The 26,106-nt window shown below is 25.2% G+C and overlaps 1 protein-coding gene across 3 annotated transcripts; it reads right to left on the bottom strand.

Moving 5' to 3' along the window:
• Positions 1 to 11,155: 11,155 nt before the first annotated feature.
• LOC113550050 (chromodomain-helicase-DNA-binding protein 1) lies at positions 11,156 to 25,905 on the bottom strand. 3 transcript variants are annotated; one of them, XM_026951661.2, is made up of 19 exons: positions 25,007 to 25,898; positions 22,509 to 22,591; positions 18,843 to 19,010; positions 18,544 to 18,741; positions 17,992 to 18,476; positions 17,458 to 17,696; positions 17,103 to 17,381; positions 16,511 to 16,791; positions 16,307 to 16,442; positions 15,976 to 16,185; positions 15,295 to 15,912; positions 15,031 to 15,201; positions 14,715 to 14,972; positions 13,743 to 14,636; positions 13,206 to 13,384; positions 12,952 to 13,132; positions 12,572 to 12,861; positions 12,371 to 12,496; positions 11,574 to 11,763 (listed from the first exon to the last, which is right to left on the bottom strand). In XM_026951661.2, exons 1-19 carry the CDS (start codon positions 25,013 to 25,015, stop codon positions 11,574 to 11,576), a joined length of 4,995 nt encoding a protein of 1,664 aa, XP_026807462.1. In that variant the 5' UTR covers positions 25,016 to 25,898. The 3 variants fall into 3 exon arrangements, with proteins under 3 accessions (XP_026807461.1, XP_026807460.1, XP_026807462.1); XM_026951660.2 differs by having other exon boundaries at positions 11,156 to 11,763; positions 12,386 to 12,496; positions 13,743 to 14,972; positions 25,007 to 25,905; XM_026951659.2 differs by having other exon boundaries at positions 11,159 to 11,763; positions 13,743 to 14,972; positions 25,007 to 25,899.
• Between the last annotated feature and the right edge of the window lie 201 nt (positions 25,906 to 26,106).

Raw genomic sequence — 26,106 nt, 5'->3', positions numbered from 1 at the left:
ATCTAAATATTAGGCTTATATAACACGTTTGCTGTATCATAAAATGTTTTTTAAGAAATAAAAACGAAAATCTTTAAACCTCTGATTTCAGATTTCACAAACTAAGATCATTACTCCGATCAAAAATGTCACTAAAAAACAATAAATATAATACATTTATGTAGATTGTAAATTTGTTTCTATATTTTTAAAAACAAAAAAAAATAATCATCAGAACTATAATTTTTTTATTAAGCTCAAAATAAATAAATTTTCAACATTTTAATCACTTATATAAATTATAAATTAAGAACGTATTTCTCTGCTGCTAACACTTTAAAAATGTCATTAGAATTTCGAAAAATAATGCTTCAATAATTTATTTTACACGTCATATTCAAAAGAAATACAACATATTTTATTTTAATTATTTAAATTTAAGATTTTTTAGTCAAAAACTATATCCTTAATACAACATGCAATCGATAAAATATACTAAATAAAACAACATTCATGACACATTTCCTATCCTAAAAGCATTTGCCGTAAAACAAACATCATTGTAAACCAATAGCTCTTTTATCCACTAAATTCTGAATAATACACGAGTGACTTTCTGATAGACTACGGTTACGGTTACGTGATACTGATGTTGATCAGAATAGATTTGTAGTGGTGAAGTTAAATTTGCATAGTACCTTCTATTTACAACACACCGTTCTATTCGTTCCTAGCAAAAATTTGTTTTATTTATTTAGTTATTTATTCAACATATATATAAATGGAAAACAGAACATACTTAAAACATTTCAACTGAGTTAGAAAATCATAGGAAAACCTCTCTATTTGGATAATTCTAAATCAACATATTATTATAGTTACATATGATAAAAGTAATAAATATTTTCAATTATTTAATTTATAACTTTATTGTCAAATATTGATGGTGCGTAAAAGAGAAATAGAATAAAGAATAACAATTTGCATTTAATCTAACCTAACCAAAGTTTTGTCATACAAATTGTACTATTGAAACAAAATAAAAACCCAACATACATGAATTTAAATTTCATCTTTGAAAAATTAATGTACAATTTTTTTTAATTATTTTACGTGCGATGGTAAATATTTTTAGTTTCTAAGATAACACGCAGTTTACTATTACGTAGAAAGTACCTTTTGTATTAACTCAATATTATTAAATTTTCTAATTTGATACAAAGATCAAACGGCAGGATCCAGAAGACTGCAAAAAGAAAATACATTCTATTCTTAGTAGATACAACATTGTTAGTAAATTCTGCAAAATAAATTGTTCATTAAATGTTTTGTTCTATTACTTAATATACATGTTATACTATAAATTATAATATAATTATATTATTATTATTGTATTATATTATACTGCAAATATATTTATAAAAATAATATTTTTACTAGTAGTACCTAAGTAGTAACTATTTATGACTACTTACAGAAATTCTTATCTTAATACTCAACCTATTCTTATAAAATATTGAACCAATAAATTTATGTTTTTATACATTTAACAATATAATATTATTGTCATTAAAATGTATACCTATTTTCTTGATTGAAATGACATTTTATTAATATAATATTACTATTATAAAATATGTATTATTAATATTATCATTATTAAATTATTGATTTCAATGTAATTTTCTAATAAAATAATAATATTTTTTATTTTTTATTATAACTATTTACTAAAATTAATTTGGTAAATCTTAATACTTGTCTGTTTATCTTTAACATATTTTGAATTTTATTAAACCCATATAAATATATATATTATATATACAGTATATAATAATCAATATTTCACAAAATAATATTACATTTTGATTATATATAAATATTAATAGCGTTGCAATAATTATTGTCAAATGTATATCCATAATAAATCATATGAATTATGTACAACAGTACAACACAAACAATAAATTATTATATTTCTATTATATTCTCTAAAATCCTTATAGGTTTGTATAAAATCATATATGCGTAGGATTTTCATAATAAAATTAAAAATATTTTGTATGAATTTGTTGTCATTATGTTTATTTAATGTTTTTAACTTTACTATAAACATTTTATTTGCAACATAATTAAATTATAACTTACCAACATACAACAAGATGAATAATAATATATTACATCTTGATGTATTTCTACTAAAATATTAACAATAATGTATTTTTTATAAATTAAAAACTAAACAATGCTTATAATATTTATAATGTAGTTTGAATATTAGTTATAAATTTTTAAAATACATTAAAAATGTCCACTCGAAACAGTTAATGATACATAAGTTTCGTTGAGGTTTTATTTTTTTTTTTAGTTTTAAAACACACTAAAAACATTGAATATAAAGTTCTCCAGCTTCACGTTTACTCCCGTAACGAAAACATGCTGCAGCCTGCATTTATGTACCAACCAAGAAAATCGGATTAAGGAAAAAGTTTTTTTAGTCAAACATAAGACCCACGTTATAAATACAGGGTGTATGCAGACCTTTGTTCGCAGATGTTGAAACGTTTGATTTCCCACGGGAGTGTGTAGGTATGTATTGAAGACCAAACTACCTATTGGAAGATTAATGAACACCGTACTTAAATATGAGGAGACGTGTATTGTTGTCTATGCCAATGTCCAGCATACCCAAGAATGTGTGCAAATATGATCCCGGAATATCTTGACAAATTAAATTACAGTCCTATAAACTAAGTGAAACTATACCGTTAAGACGTATTGTCATAATATAATGAAACTCAATAATATTACATAACAATATTTCCTATACACATAATAATATGGAAAAAGTAGAAAACCATACAGAGTTATTACTATTATTATAGTAATATATAACATGAATAAAATCAAAAATAAATTATTTAAATACAATAAATTTCATTATTTTATATTATTCTACGATTGTGTCAATTTAAGTTATTTATTAAAATAAAAATTCATTGTTTAAGTACTCAAAAATAAACACACATAATATGTTATATGACTATATATATCGAACTTCTAATCAAAGAAGTATAACGATAAATCTTCCACCAATCAGATTAAAATACTACAGGTTTTAGTTTTGTCAGACTTTCGGTACTTTTCGTTAAGATTATTTTCGTTTTTTTTTTTTGGTTAACGCTTTTTTTTCAAAAGTGAAGTTTTGTGGGAATCTATACAAATTACCAACATTTTTACTCTTTATTTATGAGCAAATTCCGACCATATTAATAGTTCGAGGACAAAAGGAAAATAAACAAAATAAATCCTAGATAGAGTGAAAAACGTCACGAATAAAAAATGTTCTAAATCTAAAATCATGATCATAAATCCAAAACGATAAATCCTTTAAAATCAGGCTACTAATTTATAGATTTTTCTATAGTAGTACAAATTATCTCAAAAAATCATTAGCTATATAATATAATATGAATAAATTATCTAAATCTTGTCATATTTTTATTTATTTATTGAATAGAAATATTTTTAATTTAAATCTTTAAATTTAATATTTTTTATTTATAAGAATAATCCTCTAAATTATGGATATTGGGAATTTCTATTCACTAAATTAAACAATAATAACCTCCATCCCTGATAAAATTATAATAATATATATATTATTAAATATTGGAAGTTCTATTTCAAGGGTTTTGAAGATATCGTCATTCAAACATTTAGTTTGTATTCTTTGCTTTGTGACACTTTCGGTGATTATCTTTTATTGTTTTTAATGATTCAAGTTCGTTAAAATCGTATAGATTTTTGAATTTATATTTTGTATGATGCGAATCATTTTTTTTTACCCTTTTAGGTGTAAATAGTTAAAGATATCTATCTTTGTTTTCCAAAAATATAATTTTCGACTTTTTTTTTTTAATATTTTTTGTATGTCTGACCATATATGATCATTCTCATTGGATTGAGTCTTCTTCACAGTTTTACACATAAGCTAAATACCTGTGTGTGAGTATCTGGTATGCTCTATTCTTAGACATATTGCGATGACATCTTTTCAATTTAAATTGTATTTTTTCAACGTTTGGTTGTCCCTTTTACTTCGCTAAGTTTCTTTTCTTTCTTTCTCCACTAACGTAACCATTTTATAACAATTTGTAAAACATCTTCGCGTTAATAAAATCTTCATACGCGCAGTTTTTCTCTTCTTTCGCTATTTGCATGGTAATATTTCAAAAATATTTACTAGAAAAATTCAGTATGCTCTGAGATCTGTGGTATCTGTTGTACAATTTTCATATAATGTTATTAACAAGGGAATTTTAATTATTATAATTTTTTCACATAACTATCTTTTAATTTCACTATTTTACTCTTTTGAACTTAGTTAACTACCTATTTACTGCAATAACACAATTTTTAAATCTATTAAATTTAAACTTAAATAATATAATTCAAATCTTCACACTAAATATCGATGAATTATTTTCAAATTCACCTTCACTTAAAATTAAGTTTATTAGTTCCTATTATACAGAGAATAATTTATTTAACCAGATGTATTATATATTTATGTGAGTAAATTTCAATAGGTACTAAAGTGTAGATCTATGTTAGCTTACAAATTAGATATGTATAAGATAATTTAATTTTAATTTAACTATCTACCTGTATGTATACTGTATAGTAAATGTACCTACCTAGTAATTTTATTTGACCTAACCTGACCTAGTTAAATGGTTGTTAATTCCACCAATTATACATTTTTGTAAATAAATATTGAAAATGAATTAAAATTCTTCTCAGAAAAAATAAGTAAATTCCAACGATGCTAATGTTTTACCTGTAAAAATTATTGTTTTGATTTTGATCGATTAAATTATTTATGTATTACCAATGTATTTAACAGTTTTTGTAAGTATTTATAATTATTACCAATCATAAGACGTATCATCTGTATATTGTCAAAAATGTGTATTTCTACTGTTGAGCTGTCGTAGTCACTGACTAAAAACTAATCAAATAAATAAATAAAAAAAAATGGATAAAAATATTTTGTTTGGTGCTAATATAGATACATTCATATCATTTAAATATATTTTTTAATATAAATTATTAAATTATAAACAAAAGAAAATTTAATTCTTAAAAGTAAAAAAACCATCAATCATAATAAAGATTTAGTGAAGATAATAGATAGATTCTTGTATTAAAAATCTCAATATTTAAATATATAGAAGTTCTGTAAGTGAAATGGAATTCAGTTAAATTTTATCAGAAAAAATGGTTAATTTTTAAAATAAAGAAAATATATTTTAACTATTTCTTACATAGGTACTAACCAATTCTGAATCTTGTGAAAGAATTTTTATACACTAGTTAAAATTATTTAAAAACTAACTATAGTGAAATTTTTTTCTTTTATTATTTTGAAAATGAATAGGATTGTTTTAATTTTGACTTTCCAAAGTACCAACTTGGATCAATTTAACTGTATAGAAACAGTAGTAACCACCACCAAGGTTGAATATTTAAGCATTTTTATTGAAATCTAAAACTATGTATTTCAAAAAATTTATTAATTTCGAAAACTAGCAACATTTTTCCTTGAACAGTGGAATTTAAGAATATAATCTAATTTTCTACTTACAAAACAATATTGAATACTGTAACGCTCTCTAACGAACACTTTCAGAAACAGGTACATATGGTATTATAATAACATAGGTAATAATAATTTAATCTTTTATCCATAACTATAACTTATAATAGAACTTTTATGAAAGACTCAAAGACACATAATAACAATATTAATATATAATGTATTCTAGGTACATGCGCGTTAATTTTTACTTATGAAAAAAAAAATGATGAGTGATGACCATCTGACCATGTGTTTTTAATATTTTTTAAATACCATAAGAACAACTAATGAGGAAAACATTGTACTAAGTTTTCAGCCATTTCATTAAAAAAAAATATTATTAATATAAATATAAAAATAACTAAAAAGTAGAGTTAAAATTATACATGTCTATTAATAACTTAAAAATATCCAAAATATTTTTAAAATGTTATCAAATTTATATACTTCATGTACCTGCAATTATTCATATTTAATTACAATTAAAAATTAAAATTGATTTTATTGAAAACCACATAACTGTTGTTGCGTAAATAAATATTTTCGTTTTTCAATATTATTTTTCCAGATTCTCAGTTAATACTTTTGACACCCCAAATGCACCAATTATATATAGTAATAACATATTAATAATTTTCATTGTACTATGTTTTTAAACAAGAACATACATATTCATAATATTCTAACCAATAATCACCTCAAACCATTCCCAGATAATTTTACGAGATAATCGATGTACAGCGAGTTAACCCTGTATCGAGAAGAGTAATAACTACTAACTACTAACACATTATTACGAATTAAGATAAAACAATAAATTATTTATTTGTAGTGTTCATTTTTACCCTCTCTACACCGATAAATATTATAAATAATTATTAAAAATATTTTAAGGAATGTCCTTGAGTAATTTAATTTTTAATTATAAAGTCAAATATTTATATTTTCACAACCACGGCAACAAACGGTACTTCCATATTTTTTTTTTCTGCTGTGAAAAGTTGGGAATATCATAATTCTTTATCTTAATTTATTTCATGTGAAAGATTTATTTTCGTACTTACTACCTACAAACAGGGATGGGCAAAATACTTGAAAATCGATATTAGGTACGACACTAGATATTTAAGATATCTACTAGATTTTACTACTTATCTTTAAAGTATTGCGATACTAGATACTTAATACTTAAATCATAAGTATTTAGATACGCGAAACTCAATACTCGATACTTGATATATTAAAATAAACTAAGTCACAATTTTTTCAAAACTTATAAATATTATATATACTCAGGGCCCGATTAACCAATAGGCTGAGTACTGAGTAGGCTACATTCTAGAGCGCCAATCGGCCAATGTTAAATTGGGGGCGTCAGAAAATAATTTTTTAATCATACTAGGGCGTCAAATCAACCCTAGCCTACTGGTGACCTACTTCTTAATCAGGCCCCGTATATACTCGTATGTAAATAATACAGTAATACTATAAGACTATATACGAGTATAAAAAAAAATAATAATAATAATAATAATAATAATCGATATACTATACAAAAATCTAAAGTTATACTCATAATTAGAGCACGGATGTTGTAGTTCTAAAAAATTAGTAAAATTTATTGCAGTATTACACTAAACAATACCAAAATTGCACTAGAAAATAACAGCGTTTTGTTAAAATATTTTAAATTTACTGTTGTTATCTAAAATTATACCAAAAATATAAATATAATTATATAAATAATTCAGTATTCTATTCGAAGTAAATGAAGAAAAAATTATAACAATGTAACACATAGTTGTTAAATAGTCATAAGTACTTCACAAATTACTTTTGTGCTGTATTAAATATACCTACCAACTTGAAATTATATTTATTTTATAAGATAACATAGATTTTACGATGATTGACGGTCGACTATATAACTAAAATAGTTGTAAATAAATGAGCAAATTCAATAAAACTGCAATAAAAATCCAAAAATTGCAGAAATTGCAAAAAATTGCACTTAAAACATTTAGATTTTTTAAATAACACGCATTTAAAACGTATTTAGCAATACATTGAAAAAGTAGAAAAAAAGTTACAAATGCAACAACATCCATGCCCTACTCATAATGTTTTAAATAATAATTACAATTACAGACTATCTTACGACAGAATTAATAATATTATTCTTTATACAAATTAAGGAAAACGGCAAGAAGCAATTGACGGGACTGGTTGTTCAGAACTAGGAATTTGATATGGATACGTAAATTGACTTTCCCATATTTTTATTTTTATTGATTTTCATTTCTTCAAAAATTGAAATATATCAATTTTTTAATAAGTATACCAAACGTTTTTAGGATTTTAGGGGATAACATCAGCAATATAGGATAATCGTTTTCAAGTAAACTTGATGATAAATTAAAATCTGTTTTCAAAATTCTTATCACTTTGTATCAATTGATACGTTGAAAATAAAACACGTCTATAATCCTATGTTAAACGTGTAATAGACAAAAACAGAAAACTACCGCTTCCAAGTTAAAATCCCCTAAATAAATCTGTTAATCTTTAGTCAAAATATAAAATCAACAATATCATTTTTAATGTATTAAGCATTTTTTATCAAATACTTGATACAAGTAGGTACTAAAAATATATCGCAATACAAAATAATGCAGTGAAAATCAGCAAAATATGCTTACAAAATATACAGCTAGCTAATTTTTTATTTAGTTTTTGAAAACGCATACCTAAATCATATTATAGTTATAAAAGTAAAAGTAAAAATAAGAATTTAAAAATTAAGTAGGTACGTAATAAAAATCGCGAAAAAAAACCAATTTATTATAATTTATAATTTATAAAAATAAAACTACTACTTGCATAGTTACATTTACTATACATTAGTCGATATTGTCGATAAAAAGGTTGATTCTCAAATGACAAAGAAACTATCGTAAACAGCTGAATCAAAGTACGAATCAGATACAACAGACTACCTACGACCATATAATTTATTAAAAAAAATATTTTTGAATGTTTTTCAAATATGATTTTTCCCGACAATTTTACTTGCACATAAATTTAAATAAGTAATGCGTAATATGCTAAAAATTACTTAAATATGCACTTTTCCTAAAATACCTATGACGAAAATAACGTAATATGAAAATTTAAACTTAGTATTTAGTTTTGTCATTTTATTCAAAAAATTTATAACACCTAGAATAATCTAAAATTACTACAAAAAAACATGCAAATGCAAGAAATCCCGAATCCTAGTTATAATTATTATGGATAATTTACTATGATTTTATTTATAAATATTTATATATTTATATTAATAAATTGTTTTATACTATTATACTTACATATATAAGGATACCAGATCGTTAATAGAAAAAAATAGAGGGTTTAGTTTAAGTTTTTATTTCAATCAAGAAACTAGATCTTAGATTGGAAATATTGATTGCTGGTTGAGCTGCTGTTATGTTGCCATGTTGGCACACGATGGACCCGCAGTGATGACTTGACGAGATCAGACATTGAGACCCTCTGTGTTTGAGATTCCGAATGTTCAATTTTTTTTTTTTTTATTATTCGATCAAATGTTTACGTACTGAATACTATTTGTAATTTTGTAGGTGATTGTATGGTCTCCAGAACATAAAACACATTTAGGTACGAGGCTATAACTCTATAAGCTTTTGGGCTACTGCGGTGCTATTACTCGGCGAAATTACCTTCGTCACATTCCATGGCTCATGCATCCGAGCGAGTGATTACTGGTTATCTAATAATATTACATGTAATCATGTACGATATATTTGACAAATATATATCATTAAGAACTAAGGTAAACTTGTACACTTAAGCGTTTGGCTTTTCGAATAAGGTAGGTAGACAAAGTATAAAAATGTCTTGGTTTTTTCGTATTCAGCACGCGCGTAACAGAGAATTACCTAACTCGGTCAAAGCATCTGAGATATTGGTATATCTTTAAAATTGGTATAAAATTAAGGTTATAATTCCTAGAGCAGATTATTAATGATGTGGACTTTCATGAAAAATAATTATTACCGGTGAATTGTATTAATTTTTGTGGAATATTAAAAAGTTGCTGATGTTTTTTTTAAGATAAATCACAGACATACGAATGACTTAAGTACGACTTTGATTGGAAGTAGTTACTTACCCTCAACACTAGGTATACCTATCGACATTTGCGGAAATACTTCAGTTTCAGACTCGCCGACTGACTTTGACATGGCATTATGGCAGCAATACGAAGAAGCGAATAGAAAGATTTGATTCTTTTTTCACTCATGTTGAGAACTGGAATGACAAATACCATTTGGATTTCGTTGCAGGCGACAATATAATAGATGAGTCCGGAACATATAAGCGCTATTTGAAGGGGGGCTTGAGAGGACTAAGTCCACTCAAAATCAAACATAGCCCCCCCCCCCCAAAAAAATGGTTTGTATATATCCCCTTCCACCTTTATATATCTCAGGGAGTATACACGCAATAAATACATACAAATTATAATAGCCCCCCAAATTTAAAACTCAAATTGCGCCTATGATGGTACACGAGGTTACATATTATGATGTGTAATGCCATAGTAATGAAATTAACTATAGTAATTATTACGATCACCAAGACATTAACGATACAAACAGCAGTAAACACTAAATACATATGCACTTGCAATGGTTATAGTAGAACTCGTACTGAAAATTATTATTAATTATATATTATTTATAATTTTGCCAGGTATTTTATCTAACACTATTTACTGTTATTACTTATTTACTACTTAGATGTTGAAAATTATTGAAGTGAAACAAGATTTAAATCAAAATATAATTTTTATTTTTCAAACATTTTTCAAGGAAACGTCGATATATAATTTATATTTATTTTAATTATATATTAATTATTATACAATGCGATATCTATTTAATAGAAAAAAAATATATGACATAATATAAATAAAATGTAAATCTCTCAAGTTAAATTAACATTATTGAAACTAAGATAATTAAAAAATCAAAAAATAGAGAAACTATTTTTTGAATAATATTATGTTTTGAATGTACTTCTGAATCTCGAATACACTGATTAAAATAGAGACAAATGCAACCACAAATCACAACGCAACTTGTTGCCATCTATTTGTGTGAATGTTTTTAGGACATTTTATATTATAAGGGAAATTTGGCTATGTAGGCTTTTCAGTTTTTTTTTCTTAGTTAAAATTGTAGTAATAATTGAATGATCTTCCATTAAATATATAATAGGTATTGTATATTCCGCGTACAATTATTATTGTCTCAACTTTTATTTAATATTTTACATTTTATTAAAAATGATTTAATTTTTGAAAATTCAAATTAAAATAACCATGTATTATATATCAACATGAATATTTTGTTTAATATCACATAATTATTTGAATATTATCATCAAGTTCTACACACAAAAACAAAAAAAATATAATAATAAAGAAATAGGAGGGAAATGTAAATATAAAAATTATAATTTTTTTTACATGGAGACGACAATAACCACTTACTAAAATAAACAACAATATTTTACATTTTTTATGTGTACAAAAATACAGCATAGAAGAGAAATCCTAAGAAAATATACATATTAAAAATGAACATTCAAGAAACGGTCAAATCTATTTACATGATATTACATCAATTGTACTAAAAATATTTATATAATGTTATGTATAAAAATAAAGTATTTACAATCAGTGTTCAGTAATCGAGTCCTAATAAGAATTAATAACATTTTTTGGTACAATACAAATTATAAAATTAATTTAATGGTCAAAAAACATTTTAACAATAACCATTACATATATGTATCTTTTTAAATTCAATGTAATAAGTAAAGTTTCAATTATTTAAATACTTATATAAAAAACAAAACATGGCTAGGAATTATTTCGAGGTCTACGTTCATAGTCTCTCCTATATTCTGATACAGGAGGATGCCAATCAGCAGAAACACTATATTGAGGTAAACTCATATATGACGCAGAACTTGAACGGCTATACAATTCAGGAGCATAGAAACTAGCTGCAGCAGCTTGTCCATATGCAGCATAGGCTTGCTGTTGATATCTGCAGAAAACAAAAATTGTAATTGATGATAACTTATAATATCACACTATTGTCATGGATAATATTATATTATCTAGGGCTCGGAAATTATTGCATTTGCATGTTTTTTTGAACAGTTAGATTTATTGCTAAGTGAGCTAGAAATTCATTCTAAGACACTACGAAAAACATATCAAAAGTTTGTAGTGCATATTTTTGCATATTTAGTAATTTTTAGATTTTAGAGCATATTTCTAAATTTTACAATTTTTTAAAGCATATTTTATTATTTAAGAAGATTTAGTATAAAAATTTGTAAATAAAAAAATAAATACATTAATATTGAGAGATATTATTAGATATTCTTGTATTTTTTTTTTTAATTATAATTAAAAATTAAAAATCAGAATTATTTTTATTGTTTTGCTTTTTCCGTTTATAATATTTTATAAATAATATAATATAATAATATAATTATTTTTGCAAATAATAATTTTGTGTAAAAAATAAAATATAAGTGCATATTTCTACTTTTTCAAGCGCATAAGTGCATGCATATTTAGTACTTTTTAAGTGCATTAATTTCCAAGCCCTAATTATATCTAAACATATTATAGGCTATACAAACCTAATTTTGTCATACATTCGCATATCAGAATCGATCTCCCTTTCTCTTTCCCTGAATGCAGGACGACTACGATAACTATTATCATATCGTTCACGCCGGGTGATTGAGTCTCGACTTGATGAAAACCTTAACAGTAAAATACATAACATATAAAAAAAAAATATAACAAAAATGTATTGTTAATTTATGAAAATCAGTAACCTTCTATTATCATTTCGAGTATCACTTCGATTATCACTTCGAGAATAGGGTGTACTCCTATTTCTATGATGATTGTAATTTGTATCATATCGATTACTGCTTTGATCATATGACCTTGTAGCATTGGAGGAATTACTAGAACTTGGAGGCGTAGTTGGGATAGAATTTGGAGTGGTTAACAAAACGCCTGGATTACTATTTGTAGTTTTTTGTTTTTTGCTTATTTTTTCTAATTCATCACTATCACGTGATTTTCGTTTTAATGATGTTAATGAATCTTCAGGTTCCATCTATTAAATTTAAATTTTTGTGTTTAACAATAATTTTTAATTTCATAAAAAAAAATATTAATAATCAACTAATCTAAATTAAAAACTTACATTTTTTTGGAGTTTTTTATCTTCTTTAGATTTATCTCTTACTTTATCTTTATTTTTATTTCTATCTTTTACTTTATTATCTTTTTCAAGTTTTTCAGTTGTATGTAAGCCTCGTCGATAAATTTTTAACAGTTTTTTAGAATCAAATTCAGTAAACTTTGATACAAAAAACCACAAATTGCTGTTAAAATGTAATGATTAAAATTTAGTATTAATCTAAACTATTAGTAATTGATAAAATAAATATACTAAACCTTCTCCATTCTCTTATTTTATCTGGGTCCTTATACTCTTCTAAGCATTTACCAATGTGTGAACCTATTTCTATTAAGCATTCTTGCATATGATTTACATAACGTAATTCATTTTTTTTCTCTTCAGGATCATCTAAAGCTTTTAATACTTTCTTCACTGGCCTCATTTTTTCTTTACACTGTTAAAAAAAATAGGTACATCATGTTTAATTCACTAAATATTGATTATAATTTTTTTTTTTTTTTGTATACTGATAAAATATTATTTATATTTACAAAACTTATATATTATATTTTAAATTCTAGTATGTATTGTAAAAAAATCACCATAATTTCTTAATTTTAATTTTAAAAAATACTAGATATATTTTACTTTTAACACTGGTGCCTATTTGTTATTTTTTTTTTTTTAATTAATTAAAAAGTAAAGCATTTTTACTGCCACAAAAGGTTAAGGTAAACAGAAAAAAACATCAATGTAAAATTAATATATTAATTTGCTTAAAAATAATATAAATAAATCAAAAACAAACTCACTTCTAAAAATTTTTCTTTTGGCAACTCAACAATATCATCCACATTTACAGCCTTAGGTTCACTATTAGCAGTGAAATGCATTGGACCTGTTTTAGTAGCTATTTTACGTTTTCTTTCTTTTTTTGGTGAACCCGTCATTCCAGATTTTACATTGATTAGATCTTTTTTTGATTTCAATTTTTCATCATGATTAGTAGCACTATCATTTTTTTTCTTGTTTCCATTTTCATTATCAGTACTATCGTCATCGATTATTTCTCTTGATTTTCCTTCTTTTACCTTACGTGCCTTTTTAGGTTTTGGTTCACCTTTAACTACTACTTGAGTCTTTTTCAACATCTTCAGTAGATACTCAGAACGAGCTAATAAATGTTTAGCCTGCGGTTTTTTATCTTCATTAGATAATATTTTGTCACTGAGGCCTAATGCAGTGTCAATTTTAATTGCTTCCCATGAACCTAAACCATAAAGATAGATTCCTGTTAACAGTTTCGAATCATCAGTTATATCCCAATCAAAATCAAAATTAGCTGATTTAACGCGTTTCAAATCCAAAGTGAACTTTGATCTTTCTTCTTCGTCTGATGGTATTATATCATCCAAAATATCCAATTCTTCACTACAAGCTAGCACACTTTTAGCATTTACTGCCACACCACCAAGTTTTATTGAAGGTCCTCTATTTCTTTTTTTAACACCATCATCATTAGTAGCATCAGATTCTTTTTCTGTATGCTCACTATTACATGCTTCATTACAACGATCATATAACATTTGGACTATTTTTTTTAATTCTGATTTAGGTTTCTCTTGAAGATCTGCATCACCAGCTACAGCATCAATACGTTTCATAGGGTTAGGAAAACGTTTACAACTTTTAATCAATTTTCGAATCTGAAAAAAGTAAAATAAAAAACAAATAATTTTTGAAAAAAAAACATAATAAATAATATAGTACAATATTTTACATACTTCTGCATCGGTAAAACCTTTGACTACTTCTTTGGTTCCAACACGTGGTCTTCCACGTTTTCTAGGTATATCTTCATCACTACCATCATAGCTAGAATCATCAGATTCATCTTTTTTGGATTTTTCACTTTTCCCTTCTCCTTGATTTACTTTCTGTAATGTTTTTCTACTTCTGGGAGGTAAATAAAGATCTTCCATTTCCTTTGCCTTTTCTTCGTCCTCAACTTTTTTTCTTAATGATTCAGGTATAATTTCTTCCTAAAATAATAAAATAAATTTAAGATTATTCAATTATTATTTATGTTTGTTTTTATACCCATTCTTTATTTTCTTGTTCATTTTGAGTAGTAGGTGACTTTTCAGCAATATCTTTTTCTTCGTCAAAAGTAAAACTAGCTACTTTAAAGGCAGATAAAAGTTCATCACCAACAGTTGTCGGTGCTTCATCTCGTGTTTCAGCTCTTCTCAAAATTTCATCAATATCACACTAAAAAAATAGATAGAGAAATATTTAATTCATATTCTATTTAATTCTATCAACATATTTATAGTATATTTTAAATTTGTATTTATATCTTACTAAAGGTTCTTCGTCAGCACCAGCATCATCTTTAAATAGTTCTTCTGCACCAAATTTTAATATTGCTGTAAGCTCATCTTTATTAAAAGGAATAGATGCATTTTTAGCTTTTTTGTCTAAAACAGTACGACCAGTAGTATCCATTCTTTGAATTACTAAATGATCCAAAACCATTTTTTGCTTTGCTCTTTCAACAATATCTTCTTCGACTGATCCTTTTGTAACCAGTCGATAAATATTAACTTGATTCTTCTGCCCAATCCTGTGAGCACGTGCTTGGGCTTGTAAATCATTTTGAGGATTCCAATCAGAATCAAAAATAATAACTGTATCTGCTGTAGCTAAATTAATACCGAGTCCACCAGCTCGAGTTGATAATAAAAAACAAAAATCTTGAGATCCCTCAGCATTAAAATGTTCTAATGCCTGTCTTCTTATATCACCTTTAATGCTACCATCAAGTCTTTGAAATGGTAAATGTCGATAACTTAGATATTCAGCAAGAATATCTAACATACGAACCATCTGAGAGAAAATCAGTACTCTGTGACCAGTTTCTTTAAGACGTACTAATAACTTATCAAGTAGCATAAGTTTTCCAGATCCTCGTAATAAACTCTAAAAAAAAAATGCAAATATTTGAACTTTATATCCAATTTTTAATAAAGTAAATTTAATTACCTGAAGATTGTCATCAGCGGTGTTTTCATTCTCTTGGGGTTTAGTCAAGAGAGCATGATTGCAACACTTTTTTAATTCTATCATGATATTTAAGAAAGTTGTTGATGATCCCTTAGATCCTTTTCTTAAAGCATTATAATTTTTAGTTAAAATCCATTTGTAATATTTTCTTTGTACAGGAGTCATTTCTACCCTTAATATTTGTTCAACCTATTAAGCAAAAAACAATAAATTTAATACTAAGAATCTTTTACTTAATATTAAAATGCATAATAATTTAAAATGAATAGTCAATAATTATTATTTATATAAAACATTTTTATATTATTACTTTGGCTGGTAATGACTTTTCTACATCTTTTTTAACACGGCGTAAAATATATGGCTCAAGTTGTCTATGAAGTTTTGTATAACCTTTGCTAGCTGCATTGTCGTGCATATGCTCAAACTCTTCCCAGTTATCAAATCTATTTAACAAATTAATGCATAAAATATACAAAAATAAAATACGAAAAAATAAATAATAACTACGTACTTTCCAGGCATAATGAAATGCAACAATGCCCACAGCTCTTTTAAACTGTTTTGCAAAGGAGTTCCTGTTATAAGTAACCTCTGATTAGTGTCAAAACTTTGAAGAGCTTTGTACAAAAGAGAATCGTCATTTTTTAAACGATGTGCTTCATCAACCATTAAAACAGCCCAACTAAGACTATTTAAAAGCAAACTATCTTTAAGAACAATTTCATATGTAGTGAGAATAGCATTAAATTTTAATCTTTTAGAACTCTCAAAACACCATTCTGTTTCACGTATCTGTAAAAAAAAATTTAAGTTATTATACACATGTATGTAAAATAGATAAATTAGCACAAATGTGTGGGTAAAAACTTAAATATTTGGATATGTATTTTTTTAACATTTTTTATATAACACACTTACACCAGGGGGTTGCATCAACTATCACCTAACACTAACATTGAATTAATTAATTATGATTTAATAGTCTCATTAACATGATTTAGTGGCTAATGATTAGTAATAATATTTTTTATTATTTTTTATTTTTTTCAATTTTTTTATGCAACTCAATACTAATATAGAAAATAAATTTATAAATTACTTACTATGTTACGAGATTCAACATCTCCAATATATGTAACAATATTTATATCAGGAGCCCATAAACTGAACTCTCGTTGCCATGAAGGCATAGTTGATAAAGGAACAACAACTAGGAATGGACCATGCATTTGATAGTTGTGAAATAAATAATAAAGAAAACATATGGTTTGTATAGTTTTTCCGAGACCCATTTCATCAGCAAGAATTACAGAATTGTCCTTGCACCAAGAATGAATAAGCCAATTCACACCATGTAATTGGTAATCTCGAAGTATTAGTTTCTAAATAATAATTAATATATAAATTGTATGATTTTACACAAATTTTTACTTTCATATTTTTAATCAATATACAAACCTCATCATAACCACCAAAATAATCAGGTTCTTCAGCGAGTTGCACAAATTTTGGACGATATTTTAAAGCTCTACATGCTTTAGATGGTGTTCTTTTTGAGCCCTCTCGATCTCTGAATTCTTTTATTTTTTGAGGCCACTTACGTTCTATTAATGAAGCTACTTCCCATGTTGCATCACTATAAGGCAAAGATTGCCATTTAACATAGTATTCTTTTTGTGCTGGATTTTTAGATTCCCCTATAAGTTCATAATTTTATAGTTTAAAATTCTTTTAATAAATATTACGAAACAAAATAAAACTATAAAACCTTTACTACATAGTATACTCAGAAAATACTAACTTACTCTCTTAAATTAAAATTGTGTTTGTTAACAAAATATATATTACTATTTGTTTAATTTCAATTATTTCAAATTTCCCCAAAAAAAAGGTTTCATGATGTATCAATATTCAATAAATATTTTTAATAGCTTTCTAATGTCATATAAGTCATTATATCTGTAACATACTGTATAGTAATAAAATTAATACCTATTATCCTTTCAACAATATTGTAGCTTTTTAACAAATCTTGTTGAAGTTCAAGTTGACATTCATAATATTCAGAATCTTCAGGTGTCATTTGATTACGCCATGCACCGACAGAGTCTTCACGTTTCACAAAATTATCAATTTTCTTAAGCCCTTTAACTTTTTGAGCCGAAAGTGAATTCATAGATTCCCAAGTATTATGAATATGTGACCAACCCTTCCATTTTATCAAAAACTGAGTCTCTTTTTCATTAGGATCACACTCAATATTAGGATCTCCTTTTTCCTCTACTGCATAAATAGTTGTTATATCTCCTACAACACCTATTTTGCCTTGTCTTCGAGCTAAAACTTTTTCAATTGTTTCAGAAGTATCAGGTGGTTCTTCTTTTTCTTCAACCTCCTCTCTTTCCAAGTAATCATCACTATCGCTTTTTTCACTTTCTTCTTTATAACTAACTGCCTGTGGCCTTCGACGTGCATTTCTTTAAAAATAAAATAAAATATATTTTAATTTAAAAGCTAAATAAAAACTAAATAATCATTACCAACCTAGATTTACTAGCATCTTCGTCATCGCTGTTAGCACTATAACTATTATTTTTTCTTTTATTAAAACGGGGATTTAGTTTGGTTGTAGGACGTTTTATAGGTTGTTTTTGACGTCGTAATGTAGCTAATGATTTACTACGAGGTATTTCTTCTTTATCAGTTTCAGAATCATAATCTGAGCTATCACTTTTCCACTTTCTAATTGTAAAAACATTTTACTTAGAAATTTTAAATGTTCATTAAGTTTAAAAACATAAATATTTTATAGTTCAAAACAATTTTATGATCATAAATCTTACGTATTTTTAGTGACTTGAGAACTGTAATCACTTGATTCGTCGCTCTCGCTAAGTTTTGACGATGGTTTATTAATCACACGTTTGGGACGCTCAGAAGGACTATATTCATCAGTTGATTGTTCGGTACTGTTAGCTTCTTGAGATGCTTTTACACTAAATTCAGATTGACTAATAAAAATTGCAAAAAAAAATATAGGTACAGTTTAATTTTTTTAAAATAACGTAATGATTTTTTTTTAATAAAATATATTTTCTGTAAATTTATGATTTTTAAAAAAATATTATCATTATTCAATATGCTAAAGCAATAATTTTTAGTTTCTATAAATATATAATACCAGAAACATAGGTTAGGTACATTATATAACAAATATAAATATTTTATTATAATCTGGGTTTTCTTTAATTCAATCATACCCAGGTGATATTATATTTATTATATTGATTCAATCTATTTAATCAACATTACTCTTAAACTGTGATTTATTTATGTTTTATAGTGTACATCTATGATGGTTTTAAAATATATTTTTAAATGAGATGACAAAATATTGAAGTCACTACTATACTATAGCATATGATATTTAAATTAGTAAATTAATAAGTTAAAATAGTATGTGTGTAAAATAAACAAATATTTTATAATTTTTTAAAATTAAAAGTAAAGCGGTACTTCATCCCCACAAAACAAACCATCATAGGTATATATACCAATCGCATTAGTAACAAATATTTTGTGTATGACTAAAAAACTTAATACACTTGTATTAACACAAAAAGTAACTTTGTAAGTGGAAAGTTATATTAGATTATTTGTTCATATGAATATAGCCTATGAATTAATTTATTTCTAATAATTTAAATAAAAAATCTTGTCTTTTTTAAGAAATTTCAAATAATATTGATAATTTAAGATTTAAGGGAATTGTAATAACTAATCAAAAACTAAATTTAAATGCCCTATTATACTATGTGTATGTTCTATATGCTGTAATTTTATTTTGTAATTGTTATCTGAATCACAAAAATGTTTTTTATATTTTAACATATGATCTAGACTTACTCAATACGAAAAAAATACTCAACATTTCAATCTTAAATTGTCATATAATATGGACTCTACAATATTTTTCATATCTATATTTTCAGATATTATAAATTACTCATTCCATCGCAATATAATAAATAAAGAATATTTTTCATTTCAACAATATCATGTATTATTATATATAAATAATACTTTTCTATTAACAAAACTTTGGCAGCTAAAAGCTAGCACCCCAGTAACTCATATTAAATTATCATACTCTGCACTATTTATGCATTGTTTAAGCAGTTGATAAACAAAATTAACAATATATAAAAATGGTAATCAAAAATTGTAACGCTAAATTTCCTTACAAATACTTTATGTTTTTCTGTTCTTAAATTTTATTTGACTGTTAATTTAAGTGCCTACCACAATTTAGACACAAAATAAAACATTTTATTGAGACCAAGCTTATGTTGATTTTTGATTATATAGTTTATAAAGGACACTGCAGTGGTTTTTCAAAAATCCCATTACACCTTTTTTTGTCAGAACATAACTTACTTATCATAGTCAAAAAGAGCAATTTTACAATATTGACAACATACAAAACAAAGTATATTAAAATACTTCGAGAATGCAATAGCTTTCAATTTTGTGGTAGAATCTGGATACTGTCAATAACATCCAAGATTTATATAAATATAGATATAATTTTGCCCATCTAATTAGTAAAACACTAAACATATTAAGAGCACGTTATACAGTATGAGTATATAAAATTTTGATTCTTAAAAATACTCATCTCGCCAAAAAATTAAAACCAACAATAAAACACAGATTTGACCTTTAAGTTTGGTATTAAGATAACTTACTCTAATATTAATGCTAACCACACAAAATTTGAAATGCTGAAAGTACATTTTGATATGTTAAGCATTAGTATGACTTCCTCTTAACACATCCAAGTTATAGATTCTTACATAGTATAGTACAATAACAGTGCAGAATATAATAATGGAATCAGAACTTATTCTACACTATAATGTTATTTTCTTTATTGCATTTAAATACACCTTTATTTATTTTATTGAAACATATTAACAACTGATGGAAATGTATTTCAATACATAGTATATTAAAGTAGATAGTGGAAATTCCGATCCTGTCTTTTATTAATTTGTAGACGTTACTAATTACTAATTATATGGTAGTTTGTTCAACAGAAAAATTAAATATAATTTTTTATCCAACATTATTAATACAGACTGAATTAAACTGTGTAATACACCAAAATAGCAAAAATAAAAATAATTTTAAATTGTATTCTGGTCACATGATTCTAACATATATATACTTATACATGATTAATACTTTGTTAGAATTCGATGACTCTAAATTTAATACTATTGAAGGTAAAACATTGTGTTATAAGTAAATGATATGTATTGTTAAGAGCATTCAATTATAATTGATAAGCATTGCATTATACATCAGGAGCAGGGTTAACTTATAACAAACATTAACATAAGGACTGGACACAGTAATATTTTCATCTATTATACTCATAGTAGCACTGGAAAATGAATAAATTATATGCAATGCTTGAATTGGAAAACAATTAGAAAAGGGATTCAAATGTAAAAAAATGTGTGTACCCAAATATTAAAACGATTTATTGATTAGAGAACATAAATTAGAAAGAATATGTATAAACATAATTTTGCATTATTTGAAATTGTTATAAAACATCTTTGAAAAAAAAAAAAGTATTATTTTTTGAACTGTCATTGTTGATTTCATACTCTACAACAGAATATTTTTCAGAGTATCTTAAAGAATAAACATACATTTTTAAATAGATAGTAAATGAGGAAGTTTAAGCTTATAAAGTGAAATGAAAGACAAATATTGTTGGGATAATACACAATCTTTCTTTTAGTCTAACACTACATTGCTGACATAATCAAACCATTTGAATATAAAAGCAGTTATAATAAATTTTATTTTGCATGTTTGTTCTTTTTTAATTCTTTACATAATATATTATATTATTAACATTTTTAAATTCCATAAGTTATATATTTAAGAATACTTTTTATAAAAAGATTTAAAAAGTACAGTGCATGTGCCCATTATGATATGAATAAATATTTATGTATTTTATAATCTTTATTTATCGGTGTTCATACTTAATTATTTCTACAGCCGAAAATATTAAAAATGTATAGTATTTTAGAATGAATAATACAATTTTTAATACATTTGACAGGTAAAAGCATATTTGCAATGCGTTTTTAAAGAAATTTTTGTCATTTTAACCTTACCTATAACAATAAATAGTTAAAAATTTGATATTAAAAATGTAAAAACCTAAAAGTAATAATAAAATTATAATTGTTTTGTTTATTGGAATAACATTAGAAAAAAATGTTTATCATTTATTAAATAATTAGTTAGCAGTTTATCAATATAAGAATCATAAGGGAAATGCAAAAATCATAATTTAAATTGCCATAAAATATTATTTAGCACCATAATCTCATAATTGTTTAAAATATATTTTATCAGTACCCATGAGTAGGTGTACTCTATATATGTATAGTTTAATAAATTTATATAATTAATTCACTTACCTTCCAGAGCTTGATGATGATGATGAACCTGAATTAAGTTCATTATTCTGGTCCGAGTCTGATGAGTCTTCTTCTGATACATTCTGCAATTTAAATCCCTTACTATACTTAGATGGCAACATGGTGCCGGCTACCAAGTTATCAAACCAACCAACTGTTCATCATTGTTCATATAAATAGTTAAAAATGTAGATTATTATCATATACATGTTTTTTTTTTTATCATAATTCTATATGCATATTTCAACTTGTCCACAGTATTCAAGCATTTAATCAAACCTAATCAAGATAAGTTTGCAATAGTTTTTATTTTCATTTGTTTAATTTGTTTCAATCAATTATTATTATTTAATAATTTTATAGTGTTGTGTAAACAACCACAAAACATTGAATTATTACTGAGCTAATGCCTTAACATGGTATAGTTGTCCATGAACCATGTTTGGTCTATTAAATTGTCTTTGACCATTAAAATAAACTTTATGCAATATGGCATTAAAATGTAAGTATTTTTTTGTTTACATAGGGTTGCTAATGGTGACAACTTTCTAAGAGATTAATGAAAACTATATCATGAAAATATTACAGGAAAATTATCATGTTAATACAATATGTTTCGATTTCTATACTATACAATTTATAAGAGATTTATTGTTTATTAATTTAAATTTTGGTGAATTTTAAGACCATAGTTAAATAATAATGTTAAACGATACCCTAAGACCTAACATTTAAATAGAAGTATCCTGAAACAACTATTTATAGGTAATCAAATTAATAATTATAAAAATCAAAGATCTAAAGGCAACCTCTACCTACAATATATTTTTAACAGTAAAAAACTGTACACAGGTGAAGCCAGGTTATTCAGCTAGTTATAATACATAAATAAAACCATAATTAAATAGATTTAAATTTAAAAATAAAAAAATAATAAGGCATTAGAAGAAATATTAAAAAAATTAAACACTCACCTTTATGGAAATTTTAAATACATGATATATGCACTATTATAATAAACTTGATTGTTTAATAACAAACTCAACTAGCTTCACTTATTGAAAAAAAAGTTAAAGCATATTCTAACTAATAGATCAATCATTAGAAAAATAAATTTGTCAACTGTTATATATTTATTGATTATAAAACAAATAACACAGTTTTCATAGATACTAAACAATAAAAAATGTTTTATTCAGACCACAATTTTCAATAACAAATACCTTAGCAACAGTTTAAATATATACTGGCCATTAAAAACTAAAATATTTATTTAAAAAATAAATTATGAAAAATATATTATATAAGGTCTTAATTTACTTCTGCGAAAGAAAATAACTTGGTTTTTTGCAAATATAAATTTAAAAAATATTCTTTATGTGAAATACCAAAACCAATTATTAAGCCTGTTTAGTAATATACCAATATAATGCACATACATATGAAAATTGTTGTATAATCATTAATCATTATGTTTAATTATACCAAGTATACACTAATACATGTATCAAAAAGATAGTCATATAGGTAATGAATAGAAATTATAAAAATAAAAAATTCATAATATTAGTATTAATTTATTAGTTTTTAAGTGTATGCAGTCCAACATAAAATTTGGGATAAGTGTATAAAAATACTACTCTGAGTAATTAATGTACATAACTAAAATAAAAGAATTATAAAATTCAAAATACCAAGTAATTAAATATAAATTATTAGATACATGGACAATTGTAGTACATAATTAACAAATCTATTACTCATCATACTATATACATTTACTCAAAATAAAAACTGAATATATTAAATATACTTTTATATAGCATAATAATAATAAAAAAAATTAATTAAAAAAATAAATACTTGCCCGCCTTAAACATCTTTAAAAGACAACTTCAAGACTAAAATAGGGTACACCCATTGAGAAATATAGTATTATTTATATGAGATATTATAATGTTGACCATTTTCTATGTGCACATCCAAACTTTAACTTAAAATTTTGAAAATGGGTCCGATTTAAATTTCTATGTTTCATACGTCTTAGACTTTGTTAACTCATGTACAATTCATAATTAAATAGAATTTAGCTGTCCAACCATTATAACTACCCTTATGGTATATTTAAGTATTGAAGGGTGCTTTACTTAATATCAACAATGAATTAAGTTATTTTAATGAAAAAATGTTTAAATGGTTATGAGGTTTAGACGCTTTACGCCACTCTCTCAAAACCATATTAGAACAATACAACAGTTATTTCAGACACTAAAATTATTTTACATAAAATAAAGTTAATTAAAGGGTAGTTGGACAGTAGTAAAAATACCATAAGTATTACATTTTTTACATGACAATGGAGACCAATGATTTGAACAATGATGAACTCAATAGGCGAATAACTAACAATATTAAGTTGGAGGATAGAATTTGACATTAAGTATATTATTAAAAAAGATCAAAGGGGATAGTGAAAATAGAAGAGGACTGCTTCTTACCTGATGCATTGTAGGTGGCTAAACCAATCTTGTAAATTTTAAGGCCAGTCCAGAGTGTAAAAACGGATAGGACCAGCCATATAAGGGTAGCAAAAGAATAAAAACCGTAAAAACTGATCGTTTGAAAAAGGAAAAATTACGAGAAAAAAATCTTTGCTTCACCTAAATACGGCCAGAGTTGGGCAGTCAAGGTGAGGAGGTGAAGTGGCACGGCCAGTATCGTGTGCGTTTCGCGTATAGGCACGATTATCAGGATTTTTAACGCGAAAATGGACAACATTCGGTAATCAAGCAGACATTTATATTCAATTCCGATAAACAAAAATAAAACAGACACCGATATGTTTAGGTACGAACGTGTACGAGTGTGTGGAAAACGGTACGAGACAAACAATAAGCGGCCATTTTGTGAGCAGTGAGATTACATGGAGTGGTAGTGGTACCCCCGCGTGCCGCCTACCATTCCCACACATACACCACTACACCGCACTGTCGGAGGAATCAAGGATGACGTCGACAACACCGAATGCTTGGAAATGAAAATTGACTTTTTAACAAAATAGTAATATTTTTTAAATTAAAAACATTATAGGCTATTGTATAATGGATGCAATTAAAACATATTTAAGCAAATCAAATATTATTAAGGACGAGCAAATTTAATGCGTAGGTTGTCGGTCACTGTAAATAGTGTTTTTATGCCATGAAATTCGGTATACTGGTACGGTTACGATTAAGTATTAACATGATTTATATTTTTGCGCAGCACACAATACAACTACACGGTTCTTTCCCCTCTTTTTAACAGTTTATAACACTCATAACAAAGCAATTGAAAGTGAAATATTATTAATAAAATATTTTTTTTTATATGCAACAATTAAGTGAGACAACTTAATAAAAATAAACAAAAATTTTAAAATAACAAAATTTTTTAATATTTCATCAATATTAGAAAATACTTAGTAAGAAAAAACATCACATAAGACTTATAACCATTTAAACATAATAAACATTTGTTTGTACTGTTATATTAAAAACAAATTAAAAAAAGGGGGAATAATAAGGAACATTCAATTTTAAACGTAATAGTATAAAAA

The sequence above is a fragment of the Rhopalosiphum maidis genome, chromosome 1, assembly GCF_003676215.2.
Source record: "Rhopalosiphum maidis isolate BTI-1 chromosome 1, ASM367621v3, whole genome shotgun sequence".
Lineage (NCBI taxonomy): Eukaryota > Metazoa > Arthropoda > Insecta > Hemiptera > Aphididae > Rhopalosiphum > Rhopalosiphum maidis.
This window is presented reverse-complemented; position numbering and strand designations above follow the sequence as displayed.

What these genes read in the sequence shown, in the direction of transcription:
- LOC113550050 (XM_026951659.2), bottom strand. An exon ending in AACAAGAAAATAAAGAATGG is followed by an intron (nt 14,973 to 15,030) that starts GTATAAAAACAA and finishes TTATTATTTTAG; the next exon opens with GAAGAAATTATACCTGAATC. An exon ending in AAAATAAGAGAATGGAGAAG is followed by an intron (nt 13,133 to 13,205) that starts GTTTAGTATATT and finishes ACATTTTAACAG; the next exon opens with CAATTTGTGGTTTTTTGTAT.